Raw genomic sequence first — 14,965 nt, forward strand, 5'->3', positions numbered from 1 at the left:
CGCGGAAACCGAGGCTGTACGGATTTTCTGTGGTTTCATTCGTGTGGCAACACAGGGGCAGCCCAGAGTTAACTGCGACCCGCGGGTTTTTGCTGGAAGCAGATTGTAAAAGTGTAAAAGGGGATTTGAGTGTGCCAGAGGCAGCGGAGCGGGTGGGCAGCGGCACAGCGCCAGGGGCGGTGTCGCCAGGGCAGCGGAGCCGGTGTGACAGCGGAGCCGTGCCCCCGAAATTCACCGACACTGCAGCTCCTCACGTCCCGCACGCTGCGGGTGACCCCATCCGGCAACGGCGGCGTGAGGGCGGAGCGGCCAACCGAGGTGTCCGGCAGCGGCCCGCCCGGCAGTGCGGAAGGTCCCTCCCGCTGCCCTGCAGGGTCGCGCTCGGTACCGGGAACCGCCGGCACCGCGCCCCAGACCGGCTCCATCCCGGCCCCGCTCTCTGTCCCCGCTCCCCGCCCACCCGGACCCGGGCCCCGTTCTCGCTCCCCGCCGGGCCCCTCACGCCCCGCACCGGCGCCCGGCGATGACGTCACCCCGTCAGCAACGACGGGAAGGCGGAGGCGCCCCGGAGCCGGCACGGCTCGTTCTGATTGGCTGCCGACGGGTGAGGTGTGAGCTCGCGGTGGGTGCGCGCCCTCGGATTGGCGGCGCCCGGCGCGTGCGCGCCTCCCGGCGAGGCCCGAGCGCGATTGGGCGCGCGGGCCGGGGCGGGGCCTGGCCGGGGAGCGGCGCGTGCGCGGAGCGGCGGGAAGATGGTGCTGATCAAGGAGTTGTGAGTGGGGGCGGCGGGGCCGCGCCGGGGCCGGGCCGGGGGAGCCGAGCGGGCACCGGGGCCGCCGCTACCGCCGCAGCGCCCGCCGCCGCCCCGCCCGGGCCGCGACCCGCCTGGGCTTTCCCAGCCGCGCCCGCCGCCGCCGGGGCCCGCCCGCGCCGCTCCTGCCGTGTGGCCCCGGGGTCGCCGCTTCCTGCGGGGCGCGGGGCCGCTCCGTGCGGCGGGGCCGCCGTGACGGGAACGGGCGCTGGGCACGGTTCGAGCGGGGCCGGGCGGGCCCTGCACGCAGCGAGAGCCGCGGCCGCGCACCGGCTGCTCCGCGAGCTCCGCGCCGGGCCGGGCCGGGCCAGCGGCGGGGCCGCGGGGGCTCCGTCCCCGTTCTCCTCAGGGAGCGGCGCCGATGGCAGCGGCCACAGCCCTGCCCTGCTCCCTGCTCCCTGTTGACGTCGGGAGCTCCGCGGCAATGGGTAGATCCGTGCCCAGCGGGCTCCTGCCAGCAAAGCTCAGGCTGGTTTGTTCCTCTGTCCCGGCTTTTGCTAATTATTTCAAAGTCCAGTGACTGTCAGTGGTAGTACAGGTAATGTGTAGGTTGAAAAGTTTATAAACAAATTGGGCATAACACGAAGTTATTGTGACAGAGCTGGAAGTAGATCGCAGATTTCCTGGCTCTTTTGTGCGGGTTCTGACACGTTCCATCCCTTGTGTTTCCTTTTGTATCTGGCATTGAACTTTACTTGGTTTTGTTGGGTTATATCCAAAGCCTCCTTGTCACAGAGATTTCTGAAGAGAAAACTTGAATTGGCTCCTTTTGACACTTCTTTCTTTAGCGTCTGTGTTATATCTGTTATCTGCAGGTGAAGTCTAATGGTTCATTTTACTGAGTTTTCTCTTTTCCTCTTTCAGCCGAGTGGTTTTACCTTGCTCCGTGCAAGAGGTATGTCCTGATCATCCTCCTTTCTTTATTCAGGGCTTGGAGGGGATTTTGTGTCAGAAATGTGGCCAGCCTGAGTCCAAACATTCCCTGTGCTGTGGCTGCACTGACAGAGATGAATGACACAGGTGTGAGCCCTGTTCTGACCAAGGAATTTCCAAGGAAGCAGATGCAGCACTGAGCCTTAAGGTGTTCTGAGCCTTTCTCTGCCACCAGTACAGTTGTGCCCTATGGCACCACTTTGCTGCTGATCCAGCACTGAGGAACTCCTTTTCCTGAAGGCACAGGTGAAGGAATTGTCTTCCCAGATCTGAAGCCAGCAATTCAATGGCACTGAAGTGCAGTTAAATGAGAGTTATGATAGGATCTCTGTCGTGACAGGGTGCTGAATGTGCTTCTGAGGGATACATCACACTTGTTCTGTAGTGTGCATTTCCTGGGTGCTGTAAGGGCAGCACTTAGTTGGTTGAAAGCCTCTGGGAAGGCTCAGAGCTGGAAATTAGTCACTCTAAAATCTGTAATTGATATTTCTTGGTGCAGTGAAGAACAACATATACACTTAGTCTTGGGATAGGAAAAATGAAGTTATGGTGTTCACCAAAGTGTTGGGTGGCTGTGGAACAGCTGGGCTGTAGACCAGGTGTTTGTAAGCTGCAGATATGTGTTGCCAAAAAGTTGTCAGAATCCACTAAATATCTTTTCTATGGTGTATTTTACTTTGCTAATAGTCTTTTTCGTACTACTGAATTGTCAGAGGAAACAGCTAATTGTTTTTAGCATGTTAAAAGGTTTTGGCCAATTTTAGTGCTAACATTTGACTTCTCTTCCCTCTGCAGTATCAAGTTGGGCAGCTTTATTCTGTGGCAGAAGCTAGCAAAAACGAAACAGGAGGTGGGGAAGGAATTCAGGTCTTAAAAAACGAGCCTTATGAACAGGATGGCGAGAAGGGACAATATACTCACAAAATCTATCACTTAAAGAGGTGAGAAAAGCCTTGATGCACGTTGTAGTCCCTTGGTATTGAGCAAGAAATGTTGAAAGGTGAAGTTTAATTTGCTGAATTGTGCATGAGTGCTCTGGTGAGTGGGGAAATGTGAAATACAGTGGATTTTAAATATGTGGGATGCTTGTCTGGGACAGCTGAAGGAGCTGTGTTTGCTTGCTGTGGACAGGAGTCAGAGATGAGTGGGACATAAAGTTCCTGCTGCAGGTCAGGAGCTGCTTGCCAGGGAGCTGGAGATGAGAGCTCTGTGCAGTGCTCCTCCTCAGGAGGTGTCTTTGCTGCTGTGCAAGAGGAAGGATAGCTCAGCATTCCCCATGATCACACAGCTCACTCTCAGTTACCTTATCATTACCTTTCCCATTTTTTCTCAACCATGTCATGATCAGAAAGTTTTTTGAAGTTCTTGTGTATTTCACTACAGGTGACAATGTGCATCATAACCCCTCAAATGCTTGGGTAGAATGTGCCTTTCTTTGCCATTTCTTATTGGAGTCAGAGGAAGCAATGAGGAATTTCAGCTGGCAGGATTTTAAACACATTGTCCTTGTCTGTTTTCCCAGTAAAGTCCCTGGGTTTGTAAGGATGATTGCTCCAGAAGGCTCCCTGGTGTTCCACGAGAAGGCCTGGAATGCATATCCCTACTGTAGAACAAGTGAGTCTCCCCCTGTGTTCTTCTGTTGGTGTTTTTATATGTGAAACCTTTCAGAAACAATTGTATCTAATAATGCTCTGTGCTTTCTTTTCCTTTGCATTGCACGTGTTTTCCTGTGACGCCAGTTGTGACAGTGAGTATTTGAAATCCTACCAATCATATTTTGGGGTTTTTTGAGACATATTTTATCTGTTACTGCCCATTGCAATTGTCTGGTTCCAGCCTGTCAGATGTGCCTTGCTAGGACTCCTGATGTAGAGTACAACAAAGCAACTCCCTGTGCTTTATTTGTCTGCACGTGGCTGTAATTAGAACTGTAATTTGTCGGAGAAATTATTTCATTTTCTACGTCTTCTTTTATGCCTTTAATTATGATGCTTAATGTCTGTCCTGGTAAGACATAATGCTAAGAAAATGGGAAGGGAAAAGTGACATATCAGAGGCTTCTACACTCCTGAATGCAGGAAGAGCAGGGAAGTGGAATCAGTCCCTGCCTGTCTGAGATGCCATTGCTGTAAAATGAATTCCTGCCCCAGTTAAAATGGGGTAACTGGGAGCCTAAGTGGATCAGCACAGCTCAGGATTTGGGTTTGTTTTTTTAAGATGCATGGGAGGCACATCATTAAGATTTTTTTACATGTTTTGGTGACCTGTTTAATGACAGCTTTTAGTTAAATGTTAAACTGCTTTATCTGCTCCCTTGCAAACATGGTTTAGATTGTTACCATGTGGATGTGACACAAGTGAGTTTGAGCTGTTGAGCTTGACTCACTGTGGTATCTGTGCACACAGGTGTGTGCCCTCTGACTTTTGGAATCAGCAGGGCTCTGTCATTCTCTTTAGATGTACAATTTGGTGGCAGCTGGACCATTATGATCCAGCTTTATGATTGTCATCATGCTGTACAGTAACATCTAGCTGCAGGATTATTAATTTGAAAATTACTTGAGCATTGAGGTAAAGAACTTCAGGGTTGAGGACAGCAAATGGCAGGGTGGTTATTTCTATTGGTGTGCACAGGTAGAGCTGGATTTCTTAAACATGACTGGTTTTAATTTAGTACTCACTGCTCTAGTTTAAGATTATCATATACCTATGTCTGTGTGTAGGTAAGGGGCTGTTTCTCTGGTAATTTCAATATATTGTGTTGCTAGTCAGGGATTAGTAGTGGCATGTATGTAGATACCATTTATCTAAACTTAGAGCAGAGAGGTGTAATCAGACTTGTGCCTTTTGCTTTTAATTCTTACAGAATGAATACATGAAAGATGACTTCTTCATAAAAATTGAGACCTGGCATAAACCAGATTTGGGAACAACAGAGAATGTGAGTTGGGGTTTGGATACCAAGCTTTAGTGCAATTGTACAATTAGTACAGATAAAGTATTCTATACCTGGTGATGGTGGATAATTATTGCATAAAGTCAATGCCTGACCAGTGAGTAAAACAAGAAAAGCATTTTTCAGGTTCTTGCAGGGTGGTCAAGCTGCCTCATGTAAGGAGATCAGGAGAAAGGGTTTGGTTTTTATGTTTAGAGGTCAATATAGATGCTTGATTCTCATGCAAATACTTAAATAGCTTTTCAGCAGATCCTTTTGTTAATTTCATGTTCTTTTACCATAGACATGCTACTGAGAGTTAGGTTGATGAGTTTATTTGAAGACAGGTTTCACAAGAGCACTGGAATTGATCTCTGAACACTGTAGCTAAATACTGAAGCTGCCTCTGAATTGTCCCAGCTGCTGATGTTCTTGTTTTCTCCCCAGACAATCACTTTGGTTCATGTATCACTTCAGGAAAATTTTGATCTGTAGTGACAAACATTTATAAACCATCCAGAGAGGAGTAGTTGTCAGTCTGTTTCCAGTGCTTGGGTGAGCTGTAGCTCTGGATGTGCTACACAGGAGGGGATTGTTCTTGGACAGCTCCCCTGGCTGTAACTGAGTTTAGGTGTGCTGGACAGACCACGGGTGTGGAGCTGATTCCATCCTCTGACCTTCACACACCCTCAGACTACACCTGGTCCACCTTCAAGGCAGTCCTATGCTTCTGGGAACCTGTGAGATCAGGTTACTGAAATCTGCATTTTTGCACTTGGAATTTTTACACCTTTCTAGCTCGAAAAGTTCATGCAGATTATGGAATGGGTAATGGTTCTAATTAGAGTTTGATTTCATTAGTGCTAACAAATGTGACAGATGAATAGAGATTAATCTTAAATGCAGGTTTCCTGAATGCACAAGAAGTGAAGGCTTTGTGCTGGTTTAAAATTGATTAGTGAGTGAATTAAACTGTAATTGTGGAAATCATTCCCTTTGAAAAAGGCAGAGGAAGAAGGGGTCGGTTTGGAGAATGCTGCTTTTACAGCATCCTGAAAAACTCCCTGGCACACATATGTACTGCACCAAGTGATCACTGTGTGATTCCCAGCATGGGAATAATTCCTTCTTTATTTTTTTTTTTTTGCAGGTTCACAATTTAGATCCAAACACATGGAAGAGTGTTGAGGTTGTCCATATTGACATTGCAGATAGAACTCAAGTAGAACCAGGAGTAAGTAAATGTTCTGCTCTTGGGATTGGGATGTAGCATGCAGCTGATTCCATCTGTGCTTTGAGCTTTTAGTGAATAAGCCAAAGTGGTGTGGATTTCACCCAAAAGAGACATGAGAAGTGTCTTTACAGATTACACATGGATTTGGATTTTGGATTTCTGTGTGCTGTCCATTTTTGTACAGTTTGAGGAAATATATTAGAATATAGGAATTGCTCTTTTGTAGTCTGTAAGGAAGTGTTAAAAGATTCTCAAGTTACAGAGCTTGATAGGTGTATCTCTGTCATTTCAGACTTAATTTATCACAATAGGCAGCTAAACAGCTCCATGTTATTAGTGCTGAACCTTGGAATCATCATGCAGTGTCACATCTCATGGGACAGCGTATCTGTGTACAAATATGATGTGCTTTTAGTTTTGTACCCCTCTTTTCATCCTGTTTATAAATATTCATCTCTCCCAGCCTTGTTCCTAGTGACCTTTACCTGCTGGCCCTGGGCCTGGCACCACGATGTGTGTCCGTGATAGCCAGGCTGGTTCCATTTCCCATTTGAACCTTGGCATTCTTTCAAAGGTGATCTCAGGCAATGGTTCCCCTGATAGCTGTGCTGTAGCTGCAGGACTCTTCAGGAGATGGCAGTGATTGCAAGGCATTTTTTATTAAAAGCCTTTTAGCTAAACCTACCTAAACCACACCAGTTCCTGTCAGGGCAGTGTACAGTGGTGCTGGTGACTATTTCAGTTGTGAGAGATGGGAATCATGCACTGAGTTGGGAGTATGGCATACTTGGATAAACCTGGTTTTGGTCTTCTGGTGTGCTGTGAATGAGCACTCACGGAGCTGTGGGTGATGTTGGAAGGAAGTTCTGGTATGTGATACCTTCCTCAGGATCTGTATGTGAGTTTTTTCCTTGATACCACCAGTAGTATGTACATTCTCTTGCTTAAAACACTAATGCAGTACTGAGCTGGAAAGCCAGAATTTGTGTCCATCTACCTAGTTAGTGTGATGCCACTCCATGTTCAGGTCCATTTTCATGGATTTGCAGATCAGACATCAAACTTGTGTAATTGTCGTGTTAGGTTCTAAAAGTTTTCTTAAAATCATTCTGTGCCGTATATATGCTTTGAATTTTTATACCATTTGATAGTGAACCATGAGTTCTCAGGAGCTCTGTTACCGCTCTGAGCAGTTCTAAAGACTGAGAATGAGAATTGTAAAGAAGTGCCCAGGTTCTGGGTTTGTTGTGATATTACTTTGTTGTATGTGGTTCACAGTCTCTCTAAATCATTCTTTGTAATAGATGGTTGCATTCATGCATATAATACTGAGAATTTGAGCAGAAACTGCCTGGGAAATGGTATTTGTGTATTTCTTTGAAATGGGTTTGCTCCTCTGTCCTGTTATGCTGCTGCAGGCTGATGTTTGCCTAACTTTCCAGAGGGCTTCAGGGGTTTGAGCTGTAATATTTGCTTCAGCAGCTGCCTGTTTTTCTTCCTAAGAAGGACTTGTTGTTGTCAGGAGTTAAGCTCTTGCTGCACAGATATTTTCCTTAAACTCTGCAAAGAACTGTTGTTTATTTGTACTTTGGCTCTAGTCCAGTCTTCTTCCCTGCATGCTTGTAGGATTTGTGTGTAGAGAAGAGTTCCTACAAAGCTCTCCTGTCCATCTAGGCTTTAGTCTATAAAGGGTTTTTCCGGTCCTTAATAGGATTTGGGTTAACTGAGTTCTAAAAGGTCTTAGTTCAAAGCTTCTGTCTCTAGCCCAGAAAACTCTACCCATTTCCTTGGAATTTCTGTTTTCACTCCTACCTTTTACTCATAGATAACATTTTCTTCCTCAGTGTTTCCAGCTGTGCTTATTTTTATGTGGGTCCTAAATGCAAGAGCACAGTTGCTTTTTAGCAGTGTCCCTGTGCAGAGGGAGGTAGGGTGGCAGGTGACAGCATCATGTGGACTTGAGTGTCCCTGGGGTAGCCAGACGAATCATTCCACTCCATAAACCAGGCAGATCAAGGCTGCACATGTAGCTCAGTTTAAATGCCTCATGCCTCACACCACTACAGTGAGCTCTGCTTTGGCAGGATGCTCACACAGTGAAAATAAATTCAGGCTTGTCTCAATGCAGTACCTGCTTTTATTTATAAAACTGGCACTAGGAGGTGGAATTCTTGTGTTTCTGTTTGGCATGTTGCTGCCCCAAACCAGCAGCAGTTCTGCCAGCAATTAGTTACATAGAGGAAAATTGTTTATCCATTGCTGTATCTTGATTCACTTCAATGTCTTCTATCCAGTGGTTGTGTGGAATTTTTAAAAGGCAGTCATGAGCAGGATTCCCTCCTGTTCCGCCTCCTTCCCTCCTGTTCTGCCTCCCCAGCAGAGGCCATGTGTTGCAGCCTGAATAGCTTTGGCATGCTGGTTGCTGAATTATTGCCTTCTCCTCCTCTCAGGGGTCACAGACCCAGAGGGACAGTGCAGATGTCACAGTGTGCACAGCACAGGGCAGCCCTGGAGAGCTCTGGTGTTGTGTTGGGAGCAGGTGTGATGGAGCCAACCTGGCAGCTGTGCTGCACCCATCCTGCTCCAGCAGAAGCTTAACACAGTGGGATATTGAATCTGGTGGTGTTTTCTGACTCTCAGAGTGTTTTATGTTACAGGACTACAAAGCTGATGAAGATCCTGCATTATTCCAGTCAGTTAAGACAAAGAGAGGACCTCTGGGGCCAAACTGGAAGGTAGGAATTCCTTCTATACTAGGAACTGTTGTTACAGCCTTAGGAATTCTTTATCAGCAGAAGAACAAAGTTCATGATTCCTTCAGAACCTGGCTCAGCTCCAGCTGAGGAACAAATTTTCTGTGGCCCAGCACATCCCCCATGTGACACCCCAAAAGCAGCACAGAACTTGCCAGTACACCCTGCCTGCCATCAGAATCTGTCACAGGAGGGAATGGGCTGTGTGTGCCACACCAGAGATCCTCACAGGAATTGAGGAGCCCATTGCTGTGCCCTGGGGTGAATCACAGGGATTCTGCCAGGAACAGCCCAAAGTTACTGATTAGAATGCTGTTTTTCTGTAATAATGCTTAGAATCATATTTTGTTATCATAACAACATATTAAATTTAATTAATTTGCTATAAGTTATACTATTTATCATTCTAATGCACTAATTAGAATTATAATTTCTAATAATTAAACTTCTAAAATATTAAAACTTCTTTTCTATTATCCCCTAACAGAAGGAGTTAGCAACTGATGAGGAGTGTCCCAAAATGTGTGCTTACAAATTGGTGACCATCAAATTTAAGTGGTGGGGACTGCAGAACAAAGTGGAAAATTTTATACAAAAGGTGAGTGCTTCTACCTTTTGGGGCTGTGTTGATGTTGGGGTTTGAGCAGGAGCAGTGGTGCAGTTTCCTATTGCTCACAGCCAGGGAATTTCTGTCCTTTTCCCCAGCCAGTCAAACCATTTGTGTCTTGGTTTGCTGCAAGTGGGGCTTCACTGGAATTACCAGAACAATTCTCTAGGGAAAAAAAGCAAAATCTTCAGGAAGTGGCTGATCTGGTTTGGCTGCTGCCACCTTGGAGCTGGAACAGATTTTAACAACATTCTTCATAATTCTCAAGTAACGTGAATGGCTGAACTTTCTTGAAACTCTTTTTTGATAGTGAAATTTGTTCATTCTTTCTATGTTAAAGCATTTGAGAAATGAGGTGAATTTAAATTAGATCCAGGGGTGTGAGGTGGCTGAATCTGTAGCAGTGTGAAGCAGCACTCACTTGAAGATTTTAACTCTTCAAACTGAGCAGCTGCTATCACTTCACCAGCCTTTAGCCAGTCCTACCTGTGATCTAATGCTTGTTTATCTTCTTAAAGCAAGAAAAAAGGATATTTACCAACTTCCACCGCCAGCTGTTCTGTTGGATTGACAAATGGATTGAGCTGACTATGGAGGACATCAGGAGGATGGAGGATGAAACCCAGAAGGAGCTGGAAGCGGTAAGAAAGCTTTTTTGCAAGGCCGTGTGTGCTTCCACCTGCAGATTTATCTGTGCAGAAACAGAGGCAAGTTGTGTGGTGTCCATGCCTGTGTGTGTGTTTGGGCAATGGCTGATGAGCACTGTGACCCCTTGGGTGCAGCCCCATGGGCTCCTGCATTCTGTGCTGATTTAAGGTAAGTACCTCTGATGTCATTAAATGCAGGATGTCTGCCCTGACTATCTCTGTGTTTATGGCACCACACTCACTGCAAAAGTCCCACTCAGGGCCCTTTTGTCACTCTTTGGTTGGAACTCAAAGCTGTCACTCTCCTGTTCCATCTCATGTCTTGCTTTGTTTCCGTTCTGGTCGTCACTAGATCTGATTACTTTTTCTCTTCAAGCAAGTTTGTGTCACTTGTCAGTTGTTCCACTTCTGATTAGCACACCAAACCAAAGACTTACTTCCAAAAAAAAAGTCAGTAAAATCGCTGAGATCATGTCAGTTTTCCTGCTTAAGTGGCTGTGAGGACCAAATCCATGGGGGCTGATGTCTGGGAGAAAGCCCAGCCTTAGGGCACTGTCCCTGCACTCTCTATTCAGAGGTAGAGCACCACCACAGGCTGGGAAGGAAGCTTTCTTCTGTAGAGTCTTTCCAGACCATCACCTTTTCCATGAACCTTTCCCATGTTCAATCCCACTGGCATTTTTGCCGTTCTTGGATTTGCAGTTGTATTTCCTTCCCGTTTTGACAATTGCTTCATGCCTCAAACCCGGTCAGGTTACCCAGACAGTTCCAGTGTCTTGGTTCTTCCAAGGCACAATGTGTCTTCAGCTAGAACTTGCTGTTTGCCTGCTTTGAGCCATGCCAGACACCTCTGACCTGGTTGCCCAAGGCTCCAGACCCGGACAGGAGCCCTGGGGCACATTCTGTGCTCTGTGCCTGGTGAGTCTTTGCTCTTGGTACCAAAGCAGCTGCAGCTCCTCCCTCCCCACTTGTGCTCTCCAGGAGCTTTCCAAGCAGTGTGGAACAGCCTGTGTTGTGTAGGGATGTTTCCTGCACTTCCTGCATACTTCACAGTCCTGTGCTGAGCTGTAGCACCAAATGCTCTTTGCCCATCAGCTGGAGGGTTTGGGTCAGCAGCTCCAGAATGTGCTGTGGACAAGGTTGGTGTTCACTCACTCTTGTAGATCTTGTGCTCTCTCATGAGCATTTGGGTATTTTTGGCAGTTGTTTTCTCAAATCAAGGGGGTTACTTCTCGAATTATAATTTGTGCCTGATCCTGTTCCTAGAGCCATCAGTTCCCAGGTGTCTGTGGAGGGGAAGCATAACAGCTGTCCTCTGTAAACTGACTTTTGCCAGAAGGGTTCCCTTTTGCACATCCATAGTTCTTAATTTGGACTGAAACAGACTTTATCCAGTTTCCCTGATAGTGAGGGTAGTGGCAGTGAGGAGTGCACACCACAGGTGTGCTGGAGAAAGGCAGCAGAATTTTACATACTTGTGTGCATGGTGAAATTGTTCCTTTGTGTCTCTGTGGACTGTGGATATTTTGTTTCACATTTCTCACTGGTAAGTAGCTCCTTTTAAATATTTTTTTCCAAAATATTTGCTGCTCTTTTAGTTCTTACCTTCAGCCAAACACAACTCACATGTGTGTTAACATTTAATGTTATCCTCATTCTTAAACATCAAATGTATTTACTTAATATTTTCTCATTTTGCAAAGGCAAATTGTTGTGTAAGATGTTAGTGTCAGGAATTTGGAATTTGTGCATTCTTTAAAAAGTTGGGTTGTTTTGGTTTGTTCTTTTTCACAAGATAAATGTATGATGTTACACTAACCCAGATTTCTGTGAGATGTGAGAGGAGTGAGGACCTACTGTCTGGGGGTTTTTCCAGTTGTTGCACAAGGGGTATCTACAAACACCTATACATGATGTAATTTCCATGGGTTTATGGTGCAGTGCATTAATAGGCAACCTAAGAGCAAAAATGTCACTGCCAAATAATATCAATGCTAGTTTTATCCAAAATAATTTGTCATCTTGTTTCATATTCAACTACTCCATCCATTGTGCTCACCAGTAACTGCCATTGCATCCCCAGTAAAGTGTGTTTATGGCCAGGACCTCTGGGAAGTGAGTGCTCAGGGGTGAGGTGCTCAGTGTGACACAGATACGTCCCTGCAGTGGTCAGGAGTGGCCAGGGCAGCTCTAGGCAGTTCTGTGATGCTGAGAGCCAAACCTGGCCCAAAGCAGGGCTGGCAGTGCATGTTCTTTCCCACACAGTGTCCTGGTTCTCTTCCCCTCCTCATGAACACCCTTTCTTCTTTCTGCTCCGAGCTGATCTTTCTCTGGGTTCTGTGCGCATTCCAGTTCTTTTGTTGCTGCTGTGCTTCATCTTCAGTCGATTTTTATAGTCAGGATCTCTGCTTTTGTTACTTTCTGTTACTCTCTGAATCCTCATGAAGTGTTCTTTCAAAGTTCCTCTATCCCAGTCCATCTTTTTATCACTGTTTATGTTTCACTTGGTGGATTCTGTCTCTGGCTGCTGGAGATGAGAAGCACCTCTGCTCCATGAAACATGCATCAGCTCATCAGTGCAGAGTAGGAAAGCATCAGGTCCAGCCAGAGCCCTGTGACCAAAGTCTCTCATGCCTGTGTGAGGGTAGAGATGCCACACTGGGTACCCTGAGCAGTGATTCCATGCTGGAGCATCGTGGGCTTGGTAAAAATTCGAGCAGCATTATTTACAGCTGCTCTCCAGTTCCCAGGTCTCCTTGCCAAAAAGAAATACCATAGCATGGCCAAACCCCCTGAGCTGGAGCTGGCGCTGGCCCTGGCCAGGGAGAGGCAGATCTTGGCCCTGCAGGTCATTCCTTGTCTCATACTAACCACAGCATGGCAGGTTCTGTGTGTGGAGCTCACCTTTTATTTCACTTCAGATGCGTAAGAAGGGTTCCGTTCGAGGCACTTTGGCTGCGGACGTCTAGAGGAGTTCTCTGTAGGTTCTGAGGCAAAGCGAGCTGTGTAAGTCAACTGCTGGATGGAAAAGGAGAAGAGGGATTAATGTTCTTTTGGATGGGAATTGCTAGCAGAAATCATCTTAATGTCCACATAACCCATGTGGGCCTTACCTTCCTCCTGCTCGGTAGCAGTGTGGTGGTCAGCAGGTGGGGCTGACCCACAGTGCCCAGGACAGCAGGTGGGCACTGATGCAGGCTCTGAGGCTGGGAGCAGAGTTCCTGCAGCGTTGGGCACCTGCCCTGGTGCCTGATGCTCGCCCGGTGCAGGCACCCCAGGTGTGGGATGTGCTGCTGTCGTGGCGATGGTGCTGCGCCCTGGCGCCTGCTCCTTCTGGGCTCCAGTCACACAGGCCAGCATCACTTTGCTGCACACACAGGAGCAAAGTGATCTCTGGACTTGGTCCGTGTCACTTAGGGAAGCTGTGGAGCATCACCTTCCAGACACTTTCAGTTCTTAGAAATCCAGTTCCACCCAGAACACCAAACTGTGTCAGAGCTGTTGCTGCAGGAGCAGCTTCTCCAGGAGTGAGAGGCTCTTGGTGCTTGTGCCCAGCCCTTTGGTGCTGCTGTTCCTCACAGGGACTGTTGTAACATCCCAGCCCAAGGGTTCTACATCCCACTGATCTGTGTGGGCTCCCCAGTGAAGGGAGCTGCTCCCAGCCCTGGGGGCAGGTCCTAACCAAGGACAGCTCCCACTGAGATTCCCTCAGGAGCCAGCATTGCTTTGGTGTGACTCTGAGGCCCTGTCCTGCTTTTCCCTGGAGATAATCTCCCTGTGTGTTTGGAGCTGTGTCTGAAGCAGCTGCTAATGCAGAAATTGCCCTTCCTCTCTCCACAGCTGCGTAACCAAGGCCAAGTGAGAGGAACGAGTGCTGCCAATGACGAGTGACGCCGGACGGACGCCGGTGCCGGATCCTGGCTGTGTGTGTGGGTGCATGACTCTGTATATAACTACACACACACATGCAGACACAAGGGGTGGTTACAGTGTCTCTCTGGGTGCTATACCTGTCCTAGCAAAGATTCCAAGGAAACTTGCTTTCATTATGTATACCCCAAGCAAATAAAAAAATCAACTGAGTAGTGTCATTTAAAGGATGAATTTTGCTAACTGGTATGTTCATGAATGTCAATACTGGACCAATTTCTGCCCTACTTGTTTTCTCTCCTGTCCAAGTCACTCTGCTCTAACTCGCCCATCTCTCGTTGTAAAGGAACACTCAAACAAGTTAATTTCAGTTTTATGTCTTCCCTATGTGATGAGTTTTTGGAATAGGAACAATGAATGTATTTATAGCTATTTATTTCTGGATTGTCATTATCCTCTAGTCAAATCAGAAAAAAAAATTTCTATTAGTGGAAATTGGAAGACTTTTACTGTTGAATAAGTTTAACCCAAACTTTACCCACTCACTGATTTAAAAGAAAAAAAAAATCATGTTTTATTGGACTTTTGTACATTGAAATGCTAACAGTTTTCTTCATTAAAATTGGCAAGACTAAGGAAAAATGGCTTGTGATTTATAAAGTAATTTGCAACTTGAAATTTTTCAGAACCTGCTTTTTAGACAAGTACACTGACAGTTCCTGTAGAGCATTTTCCAGTGTATCTTAGGCTGGGCAGTGAGGACAGGGTCAGCCCTTCCCTCCAGGAATACTCCTGCCAGTGCAGTGGCTGTTCTCCAGAGCTTCCCTTTGGAAGCCATGCAAGCGTTCTGGATTTCACACACAGCAATGGAATATAATTGTGATTTTAGCTGTTTTCATGTTGGAAATACACTTTGGGAGATGTAGGCTTTGAGATATGCTGACAGTTTTAGTTGTAGCCCCTGACACATTCCCCTGCTGTCTGTGAGGGGCTGATGTGTGAGAGCCCCTGGGATAACAGATGCCTCCTGTAGGCAACTCCAAAGGGAAAAGGTCTTCAGCATGCTTGAGGAACCATTCAGAGCACATAACAGGGGGACATGAACCTAATGCTTGTTAGATCAAAGAAAAGGTATTTTTAAAAGCACTACATAGATAAAGATCTATTAATGCCTG

General features: G+C 46.7%; 1 protein-coding gene across 2 annotated transcripts; it reads left to right on the plus strand.

Annotated features, from left to right (window-relative positions):
* Window positions 1-665: 665 nt before the first annotated feature.
* PITPNB (phosphatidylinositol transfer protein beta) lies at window positions 666-14,432 on the plus strand. Of its 2 annotated transcripts, XM_030958939.1 has the most exons (12): window positions 666-772; window positions 1,676-1,706; window positions 2,540-2,685; window positions 3,267-3,358; window positions 3,484-3,491; window positions 4,611-4,685; window positions 5,830-5,913; window positions 8,571-8,648; window positions 9,154-9,264; window positions 9,792-9,914; window positions 12,842-12,926; window positions 13,761-14,432. In XM_030958939.1, the coding sequence occupies exons 1-11, from the start codon at window positions 753-755 to the stop codon at window positions 12,887-12,889; spliced, it is 816 nt and encodes a 271-aa protein (XP_030814799.1). In that variant the 5' UTR covers window positions 666-752; the 3' UTR covers window positions 12,890-12,926; window positions 13,761-14,432. The 2 variants fall into 2 exon arrangements, with proteins under 2 accessions (XP_030814799.1, XP_030814798.1); XM_030958938.1 differs by lacking the exon at window positions 12,842-12,926.
* Window positions 14,433-14,965: the final 533 nt, after the last annotated feature.

This window comes from Camarhynchus parvulus, chromosome 15, assembly GCF_901933205.1.
Source record: "Camarhynchus parvulus chromosome 15, STF_HiC, whole genome shotgun sequence".
NCBI classification, from domain to species: Eukaryota; Metazoa; Chordata; class Aves; order Passeriformes; family Thraupidae; genus Camarhynchus; species Camarhynchus parvulus.

What these genes read in the sequence shown, in the direction of transcription:
- PITPNB (XM_030958938.1), top strand. Translation starts at nt 753, where the DNA reads ATGGTGCTGATCAAGGAGTT. An exon ending in GAACTCAAGTAGAACCAGGA is followed by an intron (nt 5,914 to 8,570) that starts GTAAGTAAATGT and finishes TTTATGTTACAG; the next exon opens with GACTACAAAGCTGATGAAGA. An exon ending in CTCTGGGGCCAAACTGGAAG is followed by an intron (nt 8,649 to 9,153) that starts GTAGGAATTCCT and finishes ATCCCCTAACAG; the next exon opens with AAGGAGTTAGCAACTGATGA.